General features: G+C 33.2%; 1 protein-coding gene across 3 annotated transcripts in view; it reads right to left on the bottom strand.

Annotated features, from left to right (window-relative positions):
- LOC106463151 (BLOC-1-related complex subunit 6-like) overlaps window positions 1–21,009 on the bottom strand; it is an 88,842-nt gene that overhangs the window by 19,603 nt on the left and 48,230 nt on the right. For all 3 annotated transcript variants that reach the window (XM_013923146.2, XM_022390576.1, XM_022390578.1), the window contains exon 4: window positions 13,108–13,191. In XM_013923146.2, coding sequence (XP_013778600.1) covers window positions 13,108–13,191 — 84 coding nt within the window. The remainder of the gene's footprint in view (window positions 1–13,107; window positions 13,192–21,009) is intronic.

Here is a 21,009-nt window from a genome sequence, read left to right on the forward strand (position 1 = left end):
ACATGCAGACATGATGTCAGAAGATGGCATGGACTATGACAAATTAAAAGAGCCATTGCTGAAACCAAATGAACTTATGGAAGAATGTTTTCATCAAAAGTTCAGAGAAGTTAAATCTAAAACTGGAGAAACTGTATTTCAATTTGTAGCACGTCTACTGTGATACTTCACAAGATGGACTGACATAGCTAAATGTGCAAATAGTTTTGAAGGACTGGTAGATCTACTAGAACATGAATAGTTCATGATCATGTGCTCAACTGACATGTCACTGTTCCTAAAGGAGACAGCACCAAAAGCATGGATGAGATGATCAAGCTAGCAGAACAGTAAATACAGCCCATGGAGGGAGTATGACGAGCAAGTCCAAGAATATCCAAGTAAAGTCGAAACCAGTGATGGCTGACCAGGAGCAGGAGTCTACCAAAGATAACAGGAGGTTAATAGACAAAAGGGAGAAGAGATGCTATATTTGTTATAAAATAGAGCACATTGCAAAGGAGTGCCATTCCATCACCAACAAGCAACAGCAGAAATCTCAACATAAAGCAGCTGGAGCTACCTACAAAGATGTTGCTGGCAAGAGACAAGAAAAATGTGCCTATCACTATGTATGCTGCTGCCAGAAGAAACATAATCAAGAAAACACTTCAGATTCAGCACAAAAAGAAAGTTTCATTTCCTTGATTGATCAGTACACGACTAATGGATGGCTCAAGTTAGTAAATGGATCAAAAGAGCCAGTAGTTATCGGAACATGTTACAGATATCGAGAGGTGCCAACAAATTACAATATGCCAATAAGTGAGGGTTATGTTGGGGACAAGAAAGTGAAGGTACTATGAGACACTGGGTGAAGTAGTGCAGCAGTGAGAATCAGTCTAGTATCTGATTATCAGATGACAGGCAACATACATCTGTGTGTACTAACTGATGGGACAATGAAAAGTTTCCCATACCAAAACTGAAGATGGATACTCCCTACTATGTGGGAGCCTCGAAGCCATGTCGTATGAAGGCACCAATATACAACTTGGTGTTTGGAAACATATCAGGTAGTAGAAATTGGAAGGAACTAGACAGAAAGAAGATTGATGAGGCATCTGCAGTCACAACAAAAGCTCAAGGGAAGAAGATAAAGCAAGATATCAAGCCCCTTACAGTCTCTGCCATCTTGAATATAGATTTACAGGAACTGAAAAAAGCACAGAAGAAAAACCTGTCACTGCAAAAACTTTGGGGTAGTGGTCAAGAGAAAGTCAATCACAATACAAAATAGAGAGTGATGACAAAACAGACCAGAAAGGAGTATTGAACCAGACCTATCAAAGCAGTTTTAATGATGAAGCTAAACACATCAAAGGCAGTATATGACAACAAGAAGGTCAATGATGGACATTTTGAGGTCAGATAGAAGGTCTTAGTTCTGCCACCAACAGCTAACAATAAACTCACTCAGCAGTAGAAAGGACCTTTTGAAGTACAAGAAGTTATCAACATAATGCACTATAAAGTGGATGGGATGACCAAGGTTTACCATGCCAATCTCTTGAAGAGGTACTTTGAGAAGGAAGAAAACCTTATGGGTGCAGCTATTGATGTACAGATGGACATGGCAGGTGTGGCTATCATAGAAGCAGAATTTAAAAACAGTGACTCCGTTATAGAAGATGAAGACCTAGTAGGCCTAACACCACTGGGTGGAGATGAGACATGCAAGGACATCAACATAAGTGAAGAACTGACTGGCAAAAAGGAGAAAGAGGTAAAATATCTACTGTGCCAGTATACAGATAGACCAGGAAAGACACACCTTAGGCAACACAACATCAAAACGAAGACAAGTGATCCTGTCAAGGTGAAGCCTTACCAGAAGCCCCATGAGAAAACGAGACCAACAAGGAAACTGCAAATGTTGGTGTAGATTTAATGAGAAGACTCAGTATGTGAACTAAGAAAGATCTTTGTATATTGTGAAAAAATATTGCAAATATTTTTTTGAAGAGGGCTTATTGTTGGATATATAAGATTGTTTAATATAAGTGTTATTATTTAATTTATTAGGTGATAATATTTAATAACCATTCACTTTCCATAACAAGAGAGTCAAAAGTAATTATTTTAAGGGTGATAGTTATGACAGGTTTGGTTACATAACTCTGTATGAATCGTACATTGTGTTTGCAATTACACTGTTATCTAGTCTTTACTAATATTGTTCACATCACATTACTCGTATCTTTGATGTTTTTCTCTTTACCTTAACTCTCTCCACAATTTAACGAACCACATGATCTTCTTGTAGTTGTATAATCTTTACATATTTGAAACAACTAACTTTTGACATAGTGTGTATATCTTCATGAAATTTGGCAGTCTTTCAGTAAATATTATAAGCCTTTCACATACAAAAAATTATATTTTTTATTGAAGTATTTTTAATAAACTAAAAAGATTTGTCCTTGAATATATCGAGTATTTGTTTTGAATAGTCCGTGTGCAAAGTGATTTTCATGTTAAGATTAAAAATACTTTTCCTCATCTCAAAAATCTTAAATTTCATTTGTGTAATCTCTGAAACCTCCTAAGTACATTTAAAATGCTTGTTTTCAGTAAAACTATATATTTTATCTGTTGTTTTCTCTATCCTGACTCTATACAAGGTTGGTCAATTTACCTGACCTCGTAACCACCAAAAAAAAAACAGAACTAAATCTAAATTACCATCCCTTTCTTTCTAGAATTACTTCAAATGTAGCATGAAACTACATTAATTTATCCTAAGTAACTTTAAACTCATAATAGTATACATCTATTTATAATTAAACTTTATTGTTTTATTGCCCTTTGAACTGTGTCTAACTACTACTCATGCCATTATAAGTTGTAAATCACTTGGGGAATGTCCAGCTCATGTTACGCTATCGAATTACATTACCCACGAGCTACTCCAAGATGCTCACGCGTCTGTCTTGTGAAATAATATTTTCATAACATTATTGTTTATTTTACCTAAGCTAACATTAACTGACCTAAAAAGATCTTTACATCTTAGTTACTTTTATAGTAACAAATAAAGATAAAACCCGAAAAACAAAAAATAAAGTACTTACCCGAGTATTTTTTTTTTGCTGTAGACTATCGATGACACTTAACCTTACTTTTTTTATACTAATAGTAGTGCATCAAATAATTTTTATTTAATTAAATAATGCACCAAAGAACATAGACTAATAATATGCAAAAAAGCAGACAATTTCCTCAAACAATCATAATTTTTCTGGCTTTCTAACTATGTGACAAGACCATTACAAATTCTTCCAAGCTAGTTGTTACCTTTCCAACAGGAATGAATCATGTATTACAAGTGAAATTTACTATTCTGTGTGTGTTCAGAAAACACAATGTAATAGAATACATCACTTGATAGATGAAAACCTTGGCTTTCTATTGGTTACAGGTAATATATAATTAAATGTGAGAGAGAAATATTAACAAATCCTGAAAGACAGGATGTCACATGTGAGTGTAGCAGGAGGGGTCTGATTTTCTATTTGATAGCTCTGTACCCAAACAAAATTTAAAGCTATAAAATTGTGGTTTGTCTGAGCAATGACGATTTTACAGTGAGTAATTATGTTTAATTTCAGAGTTTCAGGGGGGGGATTAAAGAGAGATGAGAAGATACCTAAAGAAAATGTGGAACTAGGGGAAATTCAGGATTTTTTTTAAATATTGCCTTATAATATTAAAAACTTAAAATTTGTATACTATTAAAATATGGTTTATATGCTAAGATTTTATGCTATATTAATTGTTATGACATAAACAAAAAGTACTTTAATAAAATTTTTAATGTAAGACACAAAAACCTTGTGCAGTAAATATACTCGTGTCGACAGGATTAACTGAATATTATTACATTTTAGCCTTGCTCACATAGTTTATAGAAAGTTTTGGGCCTCAGTGAACAAGATATGTATATATAAGTCAAGTGAGCAATAAGTAGACAGTTTGGCCATGTTGGGCAAGTTATAGAGAAGTGAAGTTACAGTAAAAGTTTAGTCACAAAAAAGTTAGAAAACATGAAGTTAGTCAGTGTGTGAGTGATTAGCCATATTGGGCAATATTTTATATTTTCACAGTTTAATGGAGATTATAATAATTTGTCTAGTCAAAGGGTGTTCTGAAATAATTGAACCCATCTGTGTGGACTTTGATGAAAAGGAGACAATTATTTAAAGTTTAGATACAACTGTGATAACCCAGATTCTACTGTAAGAAACAAAGTGGAGAAAAATTAGTTAAATCAGCCTGTGTGGACTTTTGACAAGAAAAGAGAATTATTTAGACTAACTTTCTTACTCTTACTCATCTGCATCAATCATTTACCAAATAACAGAAAATACTGTGCAAAATTTAACTGAATTTCCAAATAACCGAGTAAAAAGAAAAAAATCAAATACTGCATTGAAATAAAATGCATAGTAATTTTTATTAATGTCAAAAACAATTAAAAGTTTACCAGTGAACAAGATACAAGACAACAGTACTCTATAGTTTCTAGATAGCTCTTGATCTAAAATAGCCAAAAGAAAATCTATCTAAGATTGAGAAAACTAATGATCACATTCACTAGCATCAGCTATCTCAATGTATGTGTACTAACTATGACATGTCTGATCATTCCATCAACAAAAACAGGGAAGGCATATCCCCAAGTGTCATAAAAATCTGTAAAATAATAGTGGAAAAACTGCTATAAAAACTATAGTTTGTTAAAACATGGGATTCACCTGCAACATACTGCATGAGAAAGTTTTATGTGACACTAAAGGAAAATGACCTAGAATGACAGGAACTGGAACAATAGCAAGTCATTTACATTCCATAACTACACTAGGTGCAGATATAAGTGTGAAAACTTCAAATTTTTTTGGTGAATATGAAATGTCAACATGCCTAAACTAAAAGAAAAAGAAATACTCTGTAAGCTTCAAACACTACACTTGCTGTAATGACAAAAATATTCCACAAACTTGCATTTCCATAATATCTTGAGATGGAGATTTAATGAAGTTTTTTATGGTTAAGGATATGAACTTGTTACTTACAGTAAAGAACAGTTTCTTTCCACACTTAAAATGAGGAAGATGATTTGCAGAGAAACCAGAGACTTTCCATGGTAGTCTCACAATACTGTTGTAGCCCTGCTATAGGAATCCCAAAGCTTATTCACCAATGTTTTTTTATTACCCACATCTGACTTCCACCACTAATGTTTGCATCATGTTCCTGTATGAAAATGGGGTTGATCTGATTCCAGTTTCTTTCTAAATTTGTACTGCTCTGAAAATGAATAATTCCACATTTTACTGGCACACCATTGCACACAAATAATTTTTGACCTTGCTATAACAGAATATATCTTGATGAGAACTTTCTTCACACTTTCTCTTCATTCTTAATGCATTGCTGAAGAAAGAAGAAAGGCATGCTTTTCAACAGCTCGTGGAATACCAGGTCTTTTATTTTGTAATTCATCTAATTTATGATTCTATGTAATTTCTTAATATCACAAACATATTAGAAATGAGGTGCCTCTGTAGTATAGATGTACAGATTATCTATTTATTTGTTTAAATGCTAGAAAAGTTTAGAAATGGCCAAAGCACAGACTCTCCTCCCTCCAATGGGGGTCCAATCATAACATATAACATGATTTTAATACTGTTACTTCTACAATACACTTGTGGACTTTGGTACATGCTCTCCTCCCAATAATTTCCTCAAAATTTTTCCAGTGATAATGACCAATTCAATTTAAATATCATCTGTCCCTTTCTCACTTTCTACAATTTCATACTTCTACTCTTTACTCCAATCTTCTAGTTGACAAGTGTAGTCTCAGTTCTATCTTTTCCTATTCCTTCAATCCACATGGTATTTTACTGATGACATCGATTACCTCATGGCTGTGCCTTATTAGCTGCATAATATGCTGTGATGACCTGATGAACCAAGTCTCTCAAAACTTTTACCCATGTTCTTTAGACAAATCCAGTCCCCATTCTTACGATGGGATTTAGGGACTCATGATATTCACCACTACTAGTCAACCAGACAAGTGTCTTCTCATATGACCATTCAAACACTAATGTTAAACTCTCGACATGGCTCATACACATGCAATAACATCTTTCCTAACTGAGCTATTCCATCTTTTTCTACTCTCTCTCAGATCAGAAATATTTGAAATATAGTTTAGAAATAACTTTTTAATAATGATCTTTTAATAGTACTAAGCTTAAACCCAGATATTCAAAAGTGGATTCTTAATACCATAAACACATTATAAATGAGGGAGGTGCCTTTGCATTAATAAGGATGTTCAGAATATCTATTTACATGTCAGTACATAATTGAGGTAGAATGGTACCATTCCAATTTCTGAAGAACAGATCCTTTCTTAACACTTACTTGTTATGTATCTCTTTTGGTCTTGTCACTCATACTTTGGTAAATAGACAATCTCTCTCCTCTAGGTCTCAAACAAATATTTTTCCTCTTACCTTTTTGCTTAACTTTAGAAATACATTTGACATTGTTATTAATTTATATCCATTCACTGGGAAATAGTTTTTGAAGAGTTTGGACAATATTGCAACTGAGCAGTTTCTGAGGTGCTCTTATATTTTCCCCTCTATTATTAACAAATTATTTCTGCAAACTTTCCTTTCTCTTCCATAGAGATAGCCTTTATTTTAGAGTATCTCACACCATCTGGGCCTGGTGCAAATTTCCCCTTTATTGCTTGAAGAATTCCCTCCTATTTGCCTGTTATTTCTGACCATGGCTCAGCTTTCTATTGAATTCTGTCATTCACTTCCTGCCATGTCCATTTCACAAAGAACAAGCTGCCTTCCAATGTGGTGGATGCAGTATGTTTAGAGGAAGGCTTCATAAATATTTAAAAGATCATGGCTTGATTAATGATATTTTGTTTGTTTTTCTCATTAAGTTTAAGTGGATGGGACTGCCCAAATGGATAAACAGGCCCCTTATTGTTCTTTAAATGTTATATTACTTTAATAATAAAAGAATTCTGTGGGCAAAGAAATTACAAAATATAGTAACAATGAAAAACATGCCAAATTAAAATAATTTTATAGGTACACATCATGGGTGCCTGCAAGAAGGGGCATTTGCCCCCACCCCTACATTTCTCAAAAACTTGCATGCATTATGATGTAAACTTAACATTGTAGTTAAACTAAATATTTTTAGTAATTATATTAAAACTGTATATTTGTGTTTGTATTTAAGCACACCTAACACATTCTTTTAGTCTGTTGATTTACACTGTAAAAGCTGATCCCCTACATACATGCTTTGCTTCTCCCCCCAGAAACATATTTCTGTGGGCATCCATGGTAAACACAAGAACAACATTTTGAGCAACAGCCATTCATTGGTTTTCCAGTGAGAATAAAACTGCTGATAGAAGAGTTAGGGTGAAAGTAAAAAAAAAAGTAAGATGTGGCTCAAAGGCTCAAGAAGAAGTTCTTAAGTTAAAAACAACCTAAGGGAAGCAGCATACAAAAATATTAATAATTATTAATCAATTAGTTGTTTAAAAAATGTATATATATAATAAATCAAGGTAAGTAAAATAAATTTAAAAAAAGAAAAAAGTAGAATGTGAATACAGGCAACAATGTAAGGAAATGAATTCAATGAGAGAATGAACAAGTGCTATGAGTAATAATGTTCAAAGGAAACCAACAATAAAAGGTATGAGAAGTTAACAGGGGTGAAGAAAAACTGTGAAAATCATTGAATATAAAGGCAACAAAAGTGAGTGACTAAAGTGATAGAGCTAGAAAAGAAAAGGAATGCATACATTGGACAAAAGTGTTGTGCAAAGAAATTTTCAGTGTGAGAAAGTGTAGATCAAGTGTAACGCGGGGAAATGGAAAGGATATAGTTAAAGAAAAGAGAACTCTTCATTCATTTCAAAGGAATTATAGTGCCCAATTTAAAATTCTAACATTTTTTCATGCATTCTTTTTGCATTACATTGGATGGAGCAAATATGAGTCCAAGTATGGAGAAGTTGGAGATGCAATGTGAATAGTTATTAAAGCGTCTACCTGTGGGTTTTGTAACGTCGTTATTTCTCATATAAGAGAGATGTTCACATGAGCGATCTCCTAAGTGGTGACCATTTTACCAATGTATAGCATACAACATTTTTTACAGATCACACAATATATCAGCCTTTTTGAAATGCAAGTGAATGACTGTTGTATTTGGAATTTTCCATTGAACCATATATAAATGTGGAGGTTGTGGTTTTAACACATGCATCGGGCAATATTGTTCAAAGAGATGCAACAATAAAAGGTATCAAAACTAGTTATTATTATTATTTTTGTCTTTACATGTTACTTCCCTTAGTTTGTTTGTAGTTTAGAACGTGTTCTCAAGCCTTCAAGCCACGTCTCACTTATTCTTTTTTTTCTTTCATCCTAATTCGTCTATCAACAGTTTTATTCTCACTAAAACCCAATGAAGGGTTGCCCAAAACATTGTTTTCATGTTTACCAATAAAATTATTTTAATGTGGTGAGTTTTTCACCATATTATATTTTCTATATTACTATATTACAAAGAGGGGTTAAAAGTGCACACCACATATTTCTTACCGATGTGTGTTAATAAATCTGGCATTAAAATGTTGTCTCTAAATCAATTTTTGTATTATCTAAGTTTTAATTTCTTAACATAAAAAATGTATATATTTAAAGAATTCTTAATTTTTGACTTGTGTGTGTTGTGACGCATCTCCACTCTGATTCTTTTTATTTTCTCTACACTCTCTTCAGAGATTGTCAGAGAAGCCAATCAATCAGAAATCCAAACTACTGATAATGACAGATCATAATATAAAACCTAAACCACCCTCTTTTCTCAAATTAGTGAGACATGAATAAATAATGAACAACCACCATTAAAGCTTCTCCCTTCTTGTCACAGATTTGAACAAAGTTATCTATATCAGTATCCTTCTTTTACAAACATGTTTATAACAAATAGAAAGAGAATTTTGACGCATACAAAACTCTGCTAAAGATTATTTCTTTTTGGCATGCATTTCTAGACAGTTTGCCTCAAGTATATGATCATTATTGTTCAGTATATTATAATTTGGGAATGATAATGTTTTGTGTTCAAAATTTCATATTTGAAACAAGCATTTAATGTATTTTGGACCATTAACATCATTAGAAAAAGACCTAGAGTGCTTTGTCTATCAACAGCAAAACCAGGAGTTCAGATGAACAAGTAATGAATTTGATTTTTTTTTATGTATATTTTTTATTCACGCATATAAACATAATTTTAATGTAAAATTAAAAATTTATTAGAATAAGAACATTTAAATGAAACAAAAATTAAATGAAAACTTTCTTGCAATAGTTAATATTATAACATTCTATGTTCATGTAACATACTTGTACTTCATATTTATTACACTTTCAATCTGCTGGTTTGTTTACAAAAAGATGTCCAGCTGTGCTAGATGGTTTTTGATATATTCCGAGAGGGTCTAAATGCAGCTGTAAGCAATTAAACCAAATGTATCCAGATTTGGTTGTAAAAGTAAATAGTGTATAATTGTCTGTTAAAATATGAAGTCATTCTAGAAAAAAAGGGTAAATTAAATATATTTTATATTTTTGAACTTTCCATTTCACCCAACATTGCTGATGTTGCTACAGTAAGTGTTAGGGTAGAGAAAATAACAAATAAGATATACTGAAAAAAAAAAATTTTGATATTTATTTAGGAGATTCTAGAGGTTATGCAAATTAAATATGAAAACTATATTTTGAGAAAAGTTTTTATTCTGAGCATGAAAATTACCTTTCACTCAGAATTACTCAGTAAAGCTTCATAAATTCACAAACAAATCTTTAGTAAAATTTCTTAAAAAATTTGGTACTTTTTGTACTATATCTAATAGTAATTACTACATGGCTGACACATTTCATGAAGAAACACACATTAAATTTGGAATTATAGTAAACATTGCTTCATATAACTTCATAAAAATTGGGTTGATACAAAGCACCAACACCATTCACACAGGGTTAATAACCTACATGTCAAACCCATTTCCAATTTCAATAATAGTCAATGCTCATATAAATGTTCTGATATTCAAACATTATACGAGTGAGGTATATTTGGAAAAGACTTTAATTTGAAACAAAATTTAAATGCAATGCTAATGTTGCAAACAGAAATAAACCAGTTTTCTGCTGACTGGTGGAAGATTTATTGACTACAATCAATATCCTGGTGAACATGCTCTGCACTTCCAGCTATGGAAGCATTATAACTGTGACACTCATTCTAGCTATTCAGTTATATCAGCCGCAAAGATGGTGGGTGTTACTGACTGGTTCCCCTCTCTTGTCAATATTTCTATATCAGAGATGGTGACATTTGAACTTTAGAAGTTTCTGACCTGTTTATGTGTTAAATAAGGTACCATTAGGTTAGAAACCCCAAATATCAGGTACACAGTGTGTTTAAGAAGCTTCCTATTCAAACCTGAAACATTATCTCTACTTCTTTGTTTAAAGAATATGATATTTGGCCAAGTATACTACTACAGCATAAGTTTTATAAAACTAAGAATGTTAACAGTTATGTAGGTAAATGTAAATTGTTAGTTTATATACAGTTTTATACTAAATTTTAACTATAGGTAATGAAATTTGTAAAAGCAATAACAAAATAATTTCCATATACATTTCTCATAACTTTCTTCAAGAATAATTTACAGATGCAATACAGATTTATTATTTTGAGTAAGTAAATAGATATATATTATACATTTTTTATCTATATTTGGCCATCTCCTTTAAGTATTGATTAATTAGCATTTTGACTTCTGTATATTTTTAAGTTATGTTCAAACTTTCTTCTTGATAAATCCTTATAAATTAAACACGCAAAACAATTGATTCTCAAAGACATATTCCTACTTGATCAATTGTAAGACCCTGCAAATTATAAATTGTGATGTTGCTGGCTACAACTCTATAATAGCCTGCATGTTTTACCCACAGCACATTTCAATTTTGAAAATGCCCAAATTAAAGTGCTCTTCTTCAGCTCATCAAACTAACAATGCCAAAACCAAGAAGAGAGTCCAAAGAGACCTTAAAATTCATAATAAAATTACCTGCTTTTGTTTCTGATTGGGAAAAATTTGGGGATGTTGTATCAGTTTGTCTCCTTGATAACCAAACAAACGTAATGGGAAATTTCAGCCAATGATTATGATTTCTGTGTACCAGCAATACCTAGTATGGGGCACACGTACATCCAATTTCATTTTATTACTCATGATCTCTACCAACCTACCTCCAAATCTAATTATATGCCCAAATTATTGCATCATCCAATTTATATGTGGCTCGAGGAATTTTAAAAGACAAACTTGCTTGTCATGGTAGAAAACACTGTCATTTCGTGCAAGTTGCATGTCGCTCAGTACCGATCTTTTATAGTAGATTTATGTAGTGCATAAACAACAAAGACTGAAAAAGCTAGATTCCAGGTGTGATGTTTTGACTCTGTACTCATTTTAACTTACTTAAAGAAAATGGCCAAGATAAGTAACAGTAGTACTTCAGACCAAATGAAAATGACTACTTTTAGGCACATAGGAGAATTTGGCAGGCTTATCCCTCCCAACACGGGGTTGGTCAATTTGACCAAGTTACATGACCTTTTGTACATGTTTTTAAAGTCTTTATATATTCAATGCTTATAACTCTCAATATAATGGGTATATCTTCACAAAAGTTGGCAGTATTTCAGTTACCACTACAAGTCTCTCACATACAAAAAGTCATATTTCTTAGTTAAGTATTTCTAATAAAATATAATAAAGATTTGTCCATGAATATATTGAGTATTTGTTTTGAATAGTCCATGGAAAGTAATTTTCATGTTAAAAATAAAAATACTTTTCATCATCTAAAAACTCTCAAATTTCCTTCATGTAATCCCTAAAACCTCCTAAATGCATTTCAAACTTTTTTTTCACTAAATCCTTACAGTTTATCTGTTATTTTCTCTACCCTATCTCAAAACAGGATCAGTCAATTCAACCAACCTCGTAACCACAAAAAAAGAGAAAAAATCGAAATAAACTTAAATTAACTTTTTTTCTTTCTAGAATGATTTCAAATTGTAACATGAAACTACATTTGTTTATCCTAAGTAGCTCGAAGTTAGTAACATTATATGTCTATTTATAATTAAATTTTATTGTTTTATTGCCCTTTGAACCGTGTCTAACTACCATCCATCCATTATAAGTTTTAAATAACTCGGGGAATGTGCAGCTCACGTTACGCTATTGAATTACATTACCTACAAGCTGCTCGCGTGCGTGCTTCATGAGCCATTTTAATTATATTATTATTATTATTACTTATTTTACCTAATCTAGTCTTAAATAACTTAAAAAGATCCATATTTTAAATTTTATTTACCTTTATAATAATAAATAAATAAAAAATAAATATGAAAAACAAGAAATAAAGTACTTATCCAATCTTCTTTTTTCTTGCCCTCGCTTGTCGACGAGAGTTAAGCCTGATTTTTATAATAATTATAGTAAAGCACTTAACAATTTTTATTTAATTAAATAATGCACCAAAGAGTATAAACTAATAACATGCAAAAAGTAGACAAATTGGAGTGATGAATAAAATATGGGTGGGTCACACTAGTGGAAATTCAGGATTTTTTTATATATTTCCTTGTATATTATTAAAATATGGATTATTAGCTAAGACATTATGCTATTCTAATTGGTATAACATAAGCAAAAAGTAATTCAATAAAATTTTGAATGTAAGACACTAAAACCTTGTGTCATGCACAGTAAAGGATACCCGCGGCAATAGGGTTATGTTGCACACTTTCAAAATGACGAAAAATACACACATACAAAATTTAAACAAGTTTCTAAACTAGATATAATATGACCTTATCTCCAGGTAGAATTTTACAAACCTTTGTATTGGAATCCACAGCATCACATGTTTTGCAAACTGCCTTTTCATAGTTTTCCATGCAGTCTACTGTTAAAGAGGATATCTGCACACAATAAAAAGAAATAATATTACTCTTTGATTAAATGCTTTTATTTTTTAGAACACCATATAAAAAATTCCTCAAAAGTAAGCTCTGGTCCTGTTTTTGTATCTGTTTACTTCCTATGACATATAATTCATATGAAAACCAAGGTATTTTCTCAACTACAATTTAACAAATAATGACTATTCTGTGATCCCAACATATTATGATTCTTTCTACACCACACACATATCCTTATCCATACTTACAGATTTACTTAAAGTTAGTACAATTAACAGAATAGCTCAATAATTATTTATTTTACTAAATTGGGTTTCAAACTTCATAAACTCCAAAAAACACACCGAGATCTGTATTACTTAGAGAAGAATACTTCCTTTGTATTATTTTGGGCTGTGTTCTTTGACATTATGGTAACAGTTCAATACAACTAGTGTTTGTGGGTTCCCAGAGTAATGTATACTTTATCTTTTATTTACTTTGTTTTTGTTAAGAAAATTGGTCCTATCTGTTAGCATGTCAAAGTTAACATTTTTCAACAATTAAAATGTATTTTGGATAAATACCTCCTCTCACATATTAGTTTTTTAATCTGTGCTGCCCTCTATATGCACAATGTTTTTGCTTGCCACTAGTCTTGAGGCTCCCATATAAACTCGTGTTCCCACATGATATTGCTGTGCTGTAGAATGCAACAACCTCCACCAATAGGAGTGTGATACACCCTCCCAGTGCAGCCGACTCCCTCTATATTGATTGTTCAATCATCACTTCGATGTTAGTCAAGAAAAGATGCACTAGAAGTGAGGAGGAGGAGGTAAGTATCCATCAGATATACATTTTCAGTGTTCGAAAATGTAAAGTTCCAATATGATACCTTAGCTCTGTTCACATATTAGTTAGAATCCCACACCGAAATGGTAGAGGGACCAGTGCAAAAGTTACGTGGATGAGCCTCTTTCAAAAAGAACCCAAAGGGAATTCATGGAGTGTGATATCCTATACCATGGAAAAGTATAAACATACACCTATGGGAGACTGCACCCCTTCTGTATCAGGGTATACTCTTCACCCATATTGAATATGTGTCACCAAGTCAAGCAGAAAACAAGCACAGTCCAGAATCTGAGTATGGACATGTCAAATGGTATAGAATGGCTAGAGCATATCAGACCATACATGATTAGTCAACTCCAGTCTAAAATCAGGCAGCATTGGGTATTTTTGTGCTTTCCACAGTAGGAGGAAGGCCTCTACCAGAAACATAAATGAGGGATTATGTTAGCAGCTCCTGCAGTTATCCAACACCAGACCACCTGGGAACTCACGATAATCAATGAGTAGAAATGGTCTGGATCAGGCCTTGTTCAGCAATTAAAATACTGTGAAGACACCTCTAGCAGTTTTCTGGAACAGCCCATGTTCTCAGTAAGCACTATAAGACTCAAATAGCCACATAGTATATATCATATATATAAAAATACCCTGGCAGGCACCACATGCCATCTAATGGAATCCAGTGATGTAAAATATGGCTATTGGAAAGGTAAGAGAGAAATGACAAAGAACTTACTCAGTCAGAGCCAATAAGATGTACATAAATTGGCAACAGGAGAAAATTTGTAACCTGATGAAGATAATGAGAGATGAAAATATGTGGAGTTGTCCATATGTCAGCCTGCATGATCTCATCCAATGGGCAATGAAAGTGAGCAGCCAGAGAGAGAGTAAGGTGTTGGATTTGGAAAGAGGTTACATGGAAAAATCAACCTAAATCTACATCCAATGAAACACACGATAAACAGATGAACTGCCACAGTCATTCCATGAGGGTAATGGAAGAAGTATCTCGGGTAGATGAGGATTTAGAAAGAATAAATAGACATGAGCATCAACCTCAAAAAAAGGAGCATTGCAGGCCAAATAACATCAAACTGCACAGATGGGACAGAGAAAATGATTAGGAGCAGAAGAAGTATAATGGTAAGAATGAATGGAAGGAAAATAGGAGTGAACATGTTGTCCCTTTCATGAGCCACAGATGTTGTAGGTTGACAAGCACAATCATGAAAAAGAAGAATATTAGAACAATGAAAAGAATACAGGAATCGTCAATGGCAGATCTTTAACAGTCACAGGAAAAAAGAAGTAAGAAATAGGTTTTAAGTGAAAGATAGTACAAGGAACAATAGGCTAAGGGTTCAAAGGGAGGAAGTGTTAGATTTCATTGATAGATAAAGAGGGGGTGAAAGATGAACAGAACAAGGAAGAAGGAAGGCTGCCATATGGGAGAGGAAGGAATGAGATTGAAGGAGTAGGGAGCATGACAGAGGAAGAAGAAAAGGAGGAGAAGATTGGAGAAGGAACCACAGCTGAGCTGGCCAATATGGAGCTATTAGGAAAACTCAGCACAGTGTGTCCTGAATGAGGGAAAGCAAATGAGGAAGAAGACGAATAGGAGAGTAGACATAGAAAAAAAATTGGACCAGATCTGACTTAATGCATCCACAGCTAGAGCTGATGGATGAGAAACAGGAGACTAAAGAAGGTGGAGTTTGGTGTTGAGATGAGTGTCAAATGATGCATCTACAAAACGAGTGCCCAGACAAGAGCCACTCGACAGCCACTTGAAACTAGAGGATTGAGGGATCACTCTGTAGGTAGTATTTCGTTGAGCCTGGAGAGATGATCAGTGACAAGATTCAGGACACCTAGAATATGACTAGCTACTAGACATACTTGTAAAGAATAGGCCCAGTGTGTGTGGAAACAGAGGAAGTGAAACTGAATGCCCCCCTGGCAATTGATATACAAAACAACTGTAGACATCTAAAATCCATCAAAAGAAAATGATCCTATTGCTCGATGTACCACCAAAATTTCTAAAAAATTGTTATGAAGGGCTGAGTCATCATGGGACCACCAACCCAAAATCTCTTGAGAGTGAAAATACACTCTTACCCTGTCAAGGATGCATCTATAAATAGATGGAGATACAGATGAGAGGGAGAAAGAAGAACACCCTTGGTGGTATTAGTTTTGTCGAGCCACTAGGAGATGTCAATGAGCAAGGAAGGAGAAAGGTGAATGGTGAAAGAAAGGGATCCCAAGCGAGGTTCCACTGATCATTCAGAGTCCATTGAAGATGATGCATATGAGCATGATCTTAGGGGACAAGAGATTCCATAGAAGCACAAGTCTCCAAAAGAGACAGAAACTCCCACACAGTGAGATGTCAGGATATAGTATTGGAAAATAATTGCTCCATGTCCAAATGAAGAAGAGAAGGCTGGGCTTTGCTAAGATGTGAATTTAAAAACACACTCAAATGAGACACTGAGTAGGTGTGAGATGCGACTTCCCCAGTTTGACCAACCAACCCAGACACACTAATTTCTTAAGCAGGAGAAAAGAATAGTCTAGGAGGCTTGTTGAGACAGAGCTAAAACTAGCTAGTTCTTTATATAATGGTGAAACTGCAGTCTCAAGCCATGCATGTGTTAAGCAAAAGTTTTGCCTACCTAACAAAAAAAACTAGGCCAAAATGGAGAGTGCAGAATTGAAACCCTGTTTCCAATGAACAAACCAGAGATAACCCCTGGATATTGGGGAAATGAAAAAGTGCAGGTAATCATCTGAGACATCCACTTTGTTCATCCAAAAATCTGAAGAAAAGGCACATTTGAGGGTGAGAAAAGTCTCAATGATAAAATAAGATAAGTCAACAAATCAATTGAGGAGTGAAAGATCTATACTGGATGCCAATCCCGTTTTCTTTGGAACTACAAATTGACAGGAATAAAAAACCCAATCAATAGCACCTTTCACTAGTAGGTCAACACTGCCTCAGACGGATGCTGGTGACAAACCATATCCCTTACAGAAGAGAAAGAAATGGAAATGGGAGCCAAAGGAGGAGGAGAGGAAAATCAAACCCTCTGACAGTACTCGAAGGACTCAACAATCAGCTGAAAATGGGCAACATAGGTCTGCAAATGGAGCAAACTGTGCTCCCACTGTACCTAATCCTAAGAGTCACTGTGGATACTGACAGTGCTGAAATCTGTGGGTAAAGTAATGACAGATTGGAGCAAAAAGACAGAGAGGAGAGGAAGCTGGAGGACAAGATATAGATATGGTTGAAGGAGAGGCTTGTGAATAATTGGAAACCAGAGAAGAAATCGAAGAGTGTTGGCACGCAACCTCCACATGAGATTCCAAAGAATCTGGTAGGCTCCCAAAACATTCTGGCAGAAGAACGGAGTCAGGCAAAGTTCTACTAGATAAGAGGCAAGTAAGTAAACAAATCTGAGAAAGAAAGTTATCCCCACCTAACAAGTCCCAGCAACAAAGTAACCATGTATGGAGAGATAAGGTTGAAGATAAATGCATGAAAGTTTAAATGTCAAGAAAATGAGTATCTGCCAAAAATCCCCATGGTGAACAGTGGATAGCCTCAGGAAAGAGGTGGACAGAGGAAACACAGCACAACAGATTTTCAAGTATGAGATGAAGATGCAAGAATTGGGCTAATGAAAAGAAAGTAAAGGATACTAACCCCCCCACGCTTGAATAAGCAATTCCAAGTTCTGAGAGTCCCGAAATGGAAAATCAGCCGTATGACAGGCTAAGCCATGTGTATCCTCTAAAGGAGGACGATGAGGCATGCTGACACAAGCACAAAATTGAGAAAGAAACTGATCAGCACAGACCTGAATATCAGGAAAAGAAGGGAGATCAAAATAATCAGTAGTAGGGGCTGAATGAAGGAGGGAGTGAGAAGAATCATAATACACAGGAAAAATGGACAAAATGTAACAAACCTGAGAAATAAAATGTAAAAATGAAGAGATTGGTCTAGGAAGATCAATGGTATTGGAATCAGAAGGTGTAGCAAAAGCAGGTGGAGGAAAAAATGCTGTCAAAATAATCATCCTCATATATCGATTCAGTAGGTAAAGGAACATCTGCTCCAGGGTCAGAAAAATGATCAAACCACATGTAGGACTCCAAATCTCAACACACTGTGGCTGATATCTCTTTGACAGGCAAAAAAAACCTGATACCATAGTTATTGTTTGCCTAGCTTGAATAAGATCTTGTTGTTCAACACTAAATAAAGTAGGAGTAACATGAACTTGGGAGTACATAATGTGGAAAGGAAGAAAAAAGGATCAAAATAACCTTTCCACAAACTATTACAAAGCTAGTCAAAGAAAACACAAATTATTTATCAAAAACATATTGTGAAAAGTATAACTACTTGGACGAGTGAAAAAACACACATCTACACATGTGAGCACCATATCAAGAAGTGATGACTGAACAATCAGTATAGCTGTACTAGGAGGGTGTGTCCAACTCCTATTGATGGAGAGTTGTCACATGCTTATTTGCATTCTTCAGTGCTGCAATATAATGCGAGAACATGTGTTTAGGTTGGAGCCTCTAGGCTGGTGGTGAAAAAAACATTTTGCATATTGAGGGCAGCACAAAATCGAGAAAAGCTAATATGTGAGAGGAGGTAATGCATTGGATCAGAAGTCTTTACACTTTATTTTGATATATATTTTTATTATTATACTTTTATTATAAAGATTGCTTTGCACTGTTAGCTTAGATTTGTATTTCGGACTAATCTAAATCTTCTCAACTGGCTGAAACTCAAGAGATATTGGAATTATGGCCAAAAATATTATTAACAGTGAAGATATCTAACTTATGAAACAATATATTCTAATCTTTATGATTACAAACATAAGAAAAGTAGATTTAATATGCTACATTGATGGCCAAGTTGATTTTTAGTTTCACTTGTTCTGATCAGAATTTGGTGAACTTTTCACAGTTATTATATTTTCTATTTAACACTATAATAATGATGATGCGAGTTTGATATTGTAGTAGGTCTGTTAAATACTTTTTGAAAATACAGAGTATCATACTTGTACCAGTATTCAGCTTATACATGATCAAAGATACTCAAATAATTTTACACAAAGTTCAAACAAAATCAATCTTTGTATAAAAGTGATAATTAACTGTTTGAAGATTTAAGAAACCTATCAATAATTCTGATCAAAATGCGTAGATAGGAATATGAATTTTAGTTTACACAGCTCTTTACTTTATTCACCGAATGATATATACAACAAGTTCACATTTTATTTACAATACTACAACAATGGGAAAAAATTTAAGTTGCAGCTCTAATTTAAGTAGATTCTTAGATTAAAGCATTACAATATACTAATTGAATACACAATTATATTCAGAAACTACTTATACTTGTACAAGTAACAAGAGATACCAAACTTCTCTTTATACACAACTGTGTACTCTTTTGTATTAACTTCATGGTAGTAAGTAGATGGGTGATACATCTGTTTATGATAATCGTTATAGTAAAGTAGAAAAATATTGTTTACTATTTCATCATGAGTTATCAAGATTATCATCACCTTTCCATGTGTTAAATGGTTTTCATTTTTATCAGGCATTAAACTATTTTGTAACCAGAACCAACACACGTTGTGATCCTATATTTGAGAAAATGAGTTAAAATAATGATACTTATTTGTTGACATATTCAACATATAACTGAGTGTTGTGCTTACAAAATGATCCAAATATGTAGAGGAGAGAGATTTAGCAATAATAAGGTATTAATAAAACTAAATGTATACACATGCATAAATTCAAAATGATTTACTGCATTAATAATTAAGTTAAGGAATATTACACAATGATATAAAAGCATTGCAGTTACCATAGCAAATAATATTGACCGGTAACAAGTTTGCTTCTACAACTTTACATCAAAATGAATGTCATGATTTCTTACCAACAAGGACTGGATTACTTCAGATTTTGTTTGGAATATATTTTTTTGTGGTAACTAAGAAATATGCTGTGGTGATCAAATAAGTATAGCCAAAACTTGCTTAGGTGTTATAAATGAAAATATTTATGCAGATGACTAGAAATAATATGACAGAACCTATTCAAGTTTGTACATATTGTTTGCATTCTTATTACAAACATAGAAATATATTAAAGTACAAAAGGATATCTAAAGAGTGATATTTGCTAGGCTATTAAAATAATTACTGCTAAACTATTTATTGGAGCTTCAAATATATATCACAGTGTGTTAATCTGAAACAAATTAGTATGATTGCATCTATAGTTCAGCAGTAATTCTATACGCAAATATAAACATGCAACATTTGCTTTCAATTTGTATCTTTTGTCTTTGCAAGGTTAGTAAATAAGCATACCTTCTCCTTAGAAGCAATACAAATGAATAGTATTGCATTACTATGTATGTCATCATACACAACACCTCCAGAATTGCCACCATGCCTATTGTTAACATTAAGCCTTTGAATGTCTCGCTGTTTGCCATACAGTCATAAAACTCCAAAACAAATAAATCAAAAAATTTGTTTTATAAACAAATGAGATATTAGATTTGCAATATAAAAAAGGGGCAATTTATATGAATTTTTATATATATATGAGTATATGTAATACAATAAGTGTTATCTAAAATTTGTATATGTGTGCAACTATCTAACTATATATGTATGTAAATATATATATATATATATATATAAACACACACATACGAGTTATTTACCACATAACATTAAACATTACTTGTTTATTTATTAAGTAAATCTTATTATCATAAAATAATAAAAACAATTACATATGTATATACACACACACATATTTTTCACTAAGAATAAATCTCTAAAGATAAAATATAATTCTGCTTTGCTGTAAAAAACAAAATCTGCAGGAATGTGAACC

The sequence above is a fragment of the Limulus polyphemus genome, unplaced genomic scaffold (genome assembly GCF_000517525.1).
Source record: "Limulus polyphemus unplaced genomic scaffold, Limulus_polyphemus-2.1.2 Scaffold1336, whole genome shotgun sequence".
Classification (NCBI taxonomy): Eukaryota; Metazoa; Arthropoda; class Merostomata; order Xiphosura; family Limulidae; genus Limulus; species Limulus polyphemus.